The 6,321-nt window shown below is 39.9% G+C and overlaps 1 protein-coding gene across 1 annotated transcript; it reads right to left on the bottom strand.

Moving 5' to 3' along the window:
- Window positions 1-2,002: 2,002 nt before the first annotated feature.
- On the bottom strand, window positions 2,003-2,512 carry LOC104242895 (putative ribonuclease H protein At1g65750). Its single transcript, XM_009798009.1, has one exon. It carries the CDS (start codon window positions 2,510-2,512, stop codon window positions 2,003-2,005), a length of 510 nt encoding a protein of 169 aa, XP_009796311.1.
- Between the last annotated feature and the right edge of the window lie 3,809 nt (window positions 2,513-6,321).

Genomic DNA, 6,321 nt, shown 5'->3' with positions numbered 1-6,321 from the left:
CATTTTTATGGTATTATTTCATGGATTAGAGCTGTAATTAATGGAATTAAGGGCTAAAATTGGGGAATTAGGGCTTGAGATTAAGAAACCATAAAATGGGAATTTGAGGGGTCAGTTGGACTCCGATTTCAGTGTTGTTGGTATGTATGAACTCGTGGGAGGATAAGGATTCCATTGATGTGATTTTTATCGAGTTTCGAGACATGGTCCCGGGGGTGGGGTTTTGCCAATTTTGGTATAATTTGATTATTTTCGCTTGGGCTTCGATCCTTTAGCATATTCTAATGTTATGATTCTGATTTTGGGTAGATTCAGCACGAGTTGAGGCCGAGATGAGAAGCAAAGGCTTCACGGAGTAGTTATTCACCCGGTTTGAGGTAAGTAACCATTGTAAATCTGGAACTGAGGGTACAAAGCCTCGGTATTTCGAATTTATTTTGATAAATGAGGTGACGCACATGCTAGGTGAAGAGCGTGTGGGCGTGCACCGGTAGGGATTGTGACTTGGTCCGTCCCGTAGCGACTATTAAGCAGCGTATTTGATTTGAAATCTTATATAATATTCCGTATTTTAGATATTTACATTGTATTATGGGTTGTATGCCATATTTGAGGCCTTGTGCTGACCTGTTGAGACCCTTAGGGGCATTTTTACTGTTTTTCCTCACTTTATTTGTTTGAAAGCATATACTAAGTCATGTTTTACTTGTTCATTGCTTTAAACTGGTTTTATCACTCTACGTCTTAATGTGAGAACTGTTCGGACTGAGTTTCCTAATTTCTATTGTTATGCCCGAGTGGCTGTGAGGTAAATGACTGAGAGAGGTTGAGGACCTAATGGTGAGGACTATAAATATTATGGATCAGGCTGCACGCCGCATTAATATAATATGTATATATTATGGATCAGGATGCACGCCCCAGTAATGCTTATATGGATCGGGCTGCACGCCGCAGTGGTATTTATATATTGGATCGGGCTACGTGCCGCAGCGATATGCCGCTTGGGCTGTAGGAGCCCCTCCGGAGTCTGTACACCCCCAGTGAGCGTAATCGACTATAAACTATGGATCGGGCTACACGCCGCACCGGTTACTATGATTATTACTATTATGAGATATTATTGAGCCTGAGTGCTGAGAGTAAGTACTGAGTGACGAGAACTGAGTCACGAGTGACTAAGAGGCTGCCTGAGAGGCCATATTATGAGTGATTCCTAGCTTGAGGGTCCCATTTATGATATTTTCCCTGATTTCACTCTTCTTTTAAAATAAGCCTCTATTGAAAATATCTAAGTAAATGATTTCAAGTATTCCAATTGAAACTGAAGTTTTTATGGCGAAGCTGGTTTTAAACTGTGGAGTTGATCTGCTATTCTATTGTTTATTCCTTTATATGATTTTAACTGCTCGTCACTACTTTCAGACCTTATTTACTTTAGTTACTTACTGAGTTGGCGTACTCACGTTACTCCCTTCACCTTGTGTGCAGATCCAGGTGCCCGAGCGGCAGAGTGAGGGTCCTCAGCATTATCAGATTTGCCGGAGACTGCAAGGTAGCTGCATGGCATCCGCAGCCCTGCTTTCCTCCTTCCTATCTTGTTCTTTTCTGCATTTTAGACTTGTTATGTATTAGACAGTCGGATTTGTATATTTAGAGGTTCTAGAATCGTGACACCAGATGTTTGGGCTGTGTTGGTTTAATGTTTTATTGATTTCCGCACATTTTTAGCTGTTTTATACATTTCTTATGAAAATTGACATTTAAATTCGTGTTAGAAAATAGTTTTATAAAAGAAGTTCGTTGTGATTAATGTTTGGGTTGGCGTGCCTAGTAATGTGATAGGCGCCATCACGACTGGGTATTTGGGGCCGTGACAATATATTAAATATTAAGGAACATGCAGTACATGAGATTCATAGTTAGTGTCGCATAGGACACTTTAGTTACCTAGGATTGCTAAATTTTTACAAGCATCATAAGATAGTAGTTTTTCAAAAACTTATTGTTCTAGTAAATCACTTTCTACTAGATTTTTTACATCATCTGGTGGTTCCACAAAAACTTTCTCCTTCCTGAGATCAACATTTGCCTTCTTTTCCATTTGGTGAGCTACCTTATTCCCTTGCCTTAACTCGTGCTGGATGATTACCTCCTTCTGTTGGTGCATTAATAACCTGTATTTGTTGACAAGTTTAGCATAAAAATTATTACCCTTTTGGATTGACAGGATTACCTCCATCAAATCTGTTTCAATTTGGAGAGGGAACATCCCCCAAGTATGAGCTGTTTTAAGTCCTGCTAGTAATGGTTTGATCTTAGCATGTAGTGACCCACGTGCATGAGCTGAGTTTGCAAAGCCAACTATCCAGTGACCATTAGCATTTCTGATTACTCCACCCAGGCCACAATTTTGCAAACTTTTGTTGAAGCTTGCATCTATGTTTAGTTTGAACCATCCCTTTGGGGGTCTATGCCATTTAATATTGATGTGGATTTTTGGAGAAGTCATAATACTATTTTTAGTTAAGAGGCGAAATTCAGTAGACCTAGCAATGATGTGGTTGATATTGGTAGGGTTTTTTCTGTTGTTTTGGTTATTGTTATTCCTATTTATCCAAATGTGCCAAATAGCAAATGGGAAAAAGAGATTCCAATTTAAAAAATTAATTTTTAACGGGCAGTCAAAGTTTTTTAGTTGGATTAACCAATGATCACCATGCTCCTTATAGAAGTTTTGCCATCCAAGGCTGTCCCAAAAATATTTACTGGCTTGGAAGGCAAAGAAAATGTGTGTTATGGATTCTTCTATATGATCTCTGCATATGGGGCAGTTTGGGTCAATATTTAGACCAATTTTAGCTAAGTATTTTCTACAGGGAATCTTGTTATGAAGGCATTGCCATAGAAAGAATTTAATCTTATTTGGGCATGTTAAATCCCAAATCCACTTAAAATCAATTTCCCTTTCCTTATTAGAGTCCATGATAGTATAGCAAGTTTTCCTTGTAAAGATGCCTTTCGTAGTTAGAGACCATATTGAGATGTCACAATTTGGTTTTTTGAGACAGATTTTAACCTTTGAGATGTTATCCTTGATTTCTTTGGGAAAGTTGAGGGATATATTGCAAAACCTCCAATTTTTACCATCAAAGATGTTTTTTATTTTTAGTGAGTAATCCTTTCTTAATAAGGGCCTTCTATTGTTTTCATAAGACTCCCCAATTTGGAATCCAATAGGTTTCCCAAATGTTCATGTTTGATTGGTAGTGGGGCAGCCAAATAATACCTTTGGAACATAAATCCCACCCCTTTTGAATGCTTTTCCAGATGAAAGAATTTTTACTAATGGCATAATTGTTAGCATAATTACTAATGATTAGGTTTGACCATGGAGTGGTAGCATTAGTAAGGATTGTCCAGACTAGGCTAGCAAGATTGCAAAGATTCTTATCTTTTGCACTGTGGAGTCCAAGGCCTCCATTGCTTTTTGGTTGACAAATGGTGGACCATTTGATGAGGTGAATTCTTTTCCTTTCATTGGTAGTTCACCATATGAAGTCCCTTTGTACTTTGTCAATTTTGTTAAGAATTGTTGTAGGAAGTAGAGTGTATTACATATAATGGTTAGGGATTGAGTTTAGACAAGAGAGGGAGAGGGTTGTCTGACCAGCTATATTGATAAAATTCATTTTCCAAGCCGTTAATTTGGCTCTCATTTTGTCAATTATGAATTGGTAATCATTTGGCCTAGGGTATTTGTTTAATATAGGAAAACCTAGATATGTGCCAAAGGAGTCACTTCTTTTAATACCCAAACTATTGGTAACCTCTTTCATGAGAGTTTGGGGACAATTGTTAGAAAAGATAATTTTGGACTTTGAAGTGTTGATACATTGCCCTAATAGATTACAAAAAAGATCTAAACCTTTTTGGATTGAATGGCACGATTTCATATTGGCTTTAGCCATGAGGGTGAGATCATCCGCAAAGAAAAGGCGGGAAAATTTGGGACATTTTTTCCCTGTGGTTATTGGATCCCAATTTCTAATATAAACTTGATGGTTTATGTATCTTGATAGCATTTCTAGGCAAAATATGAAGAAATAAGGGGATATAGGGTCCCATTGCCTAATTCCCTGACTTGGTTAAAAAAGCGTACTAATGGAATGTGATGACGCGACCATCTCATGAGTTACCGCTCCGTTTTCCCCCATTTCAGCTTCTTTATGCTTCGTTATCCGTATTTTTGTGGTATCGGGTTGGTCGAATCGAGTCCGGAATTAGTTTGGTGAAGTTTGAGACACTTAGTCTCTTTTAAGAAGGCTTAAGTTGGGAAAAAAATCAACCCGATGTTGACTTATATGTTAGAAGGCTCGAAAGTGAGTTCCGATGGTTCGGTTAGCTTTGGTAGGTGATTTTCGACTTCGGAGCGTGATCAGAATGGGTTTTGGAGGTTCGGAGTAGAATTAGGCTTAAATTGGCGAAGTTGATATTTTGGCGATTTTCGGTTGTTAGGCGAGATTTTGATATGGGGGTCGGAATGGAATTTTGAGAGTTGCAGTAGCTTTGTTGTGGCATTTGGGATGTGTGTGTAAAATTTTAGGTCATTCGGACGTGGTTCGATTGGGTTTTTGATCAAAAGCGTATTCGGAAGAGTTTTGAAACTTACACTTGAATTCGATGTAATTTGGTAGAATTCATGTTGTTTGAGGTGTTTTGATGATTGAAGCAAGCTTGAATAAGGTATTGGGTTATGTTTGTGCTTTTGGTTGAGGTCCCGGGGGACTCGGGGTGATTTCGGGTGGTTCAAGGGGAAGTTGAAGTGTAATTGCAGCTGCTGAAGTTTTGCTGCTTCTGGTATTTTCTCACCTGCGGTTTGGGGACCGCAGGTGTAGTGCCGCACGTGCGGAAGGGGAGCCGCAGAAGAGGATTTGAGAGGAAGAGCCAGGAGCCGCAGATGCGGTAGTTGGACCACACCTGTGGAGTCGCAGGTGCGGAGAAGGGATCGTAGGTGCGAAAGGGGCCCATTAAGTGAGTTCTGCAGAAGCGGAAGAGAGACCGCATATGCGGTACTACAGAAGCGGATTTTGGACCGCAGATGAGGGTATGCCTGGGTAGAACATATAAGTTAGACCATTTCGCGAAATTTTGTTATTTCACCATTTTTGGACCTCAGCTTGGGAACGTTTTGGGCGAATTGAGAAAGGGATTTCAAGAGAACTTCTTTGAGGTAAGGAATTTTGGACCTAAAACTCGTTCCTATGTTATTATTTCATGGATTAGGGCTAGAAATTATGGAAATCAAAGGTTAAAAAATTGGGGAAACTAGGGCTTGAGAACTTAGGCCTTTAATTGTGGATTTGAGGGACCATTTGGGGTCGGATTTGAGGGACCATTTGGGGTCGGATTTGAGAGTTTTTGATATGTATGAACTCGTGGGGAGATATGGAACCCATTGTTGTGAAAATTTATGAATTTTGAGAAGTGGGCCCGGGCTCGGGCTTTGGCCAATTTCGGGATTTTTGCTATTTTTCGCTTGTTTTCTCTTGGGCTTTATTTCCTTAGCATATTGTGACGTATTCGTTCTGATTTTGGATAGATTCGATGTGCGTGGAGGCTGATTCGAGGGGCAAAGGCATCGTGAGTTAGAGATTTAGCCGGTTCGAGGTGAGTAATGATTGTAAATGATGCTCTGAGGGTTTGAAACCCCGGATTTGCACATTGTAGTGCAATATTGAGGTGAGACACATGCTTGATGACGAGCGTGGGGTCGTGCACTATTGGGAATTGTGACTTGGTCCATCCTGATTGATGATTTTACTACATATTTGACTGAAACTCATTTGCTATCATCATAATTTGAGCTGATTGCCATATTTAGGCTTTGTGCCAACAATTTGAACCCTTCGGTGATTTTTATTACTATTTCATCACTGTTCTGACTTGTTACTTGAACTCAGTCATGTTATTTTCTACTGTTTTACTACTCAGCCATTTTTACTCTGTTTTGAGACTTAAATGATATTTTGAAATGATGTTTTGGGATGAGAAATACTATTTTATTATTGCCCGAGGGGCTTGTGATGATTTTTGGACTGAGTAAGGCCGAGGGCCTATTTGTGAGGATACATTGATACTGATATGAGGCTAAGGGCATGAGATACATATATATGCCACGAGGTGGCTTGATTGATATGAGGCCGAGGGCCTAGATTTGATGCCATGAGATGGCTTGATATTGCGCTTGGGCCGTAAGGGGCCCCTCCCGGAGTCTGTACACCCCCAGTAAGCGCGGGTACCCATTGTGATGTGAGATTG

The sequence above is a fragment of the Nicotiana sylvestris genome, chromosome 7 (assembly GCF_000393655.2).
Source record: "Nicotiana sylvestris chromosome 7, ASM39365v2, whole genome shotgun sequence".
Lineage (NCBI taxonomy): Eukaryota > Viridiplantae > Streptophyta > Magnoliopsida > Solanales > Solanaceae > Nicotiana > Nicotiana sylvestris.
The sequence above is the reverse complement of the archived record's forward strand: the minus strand, read 5'-3'. Positions and strand labels throughout refer to the sequence as shown.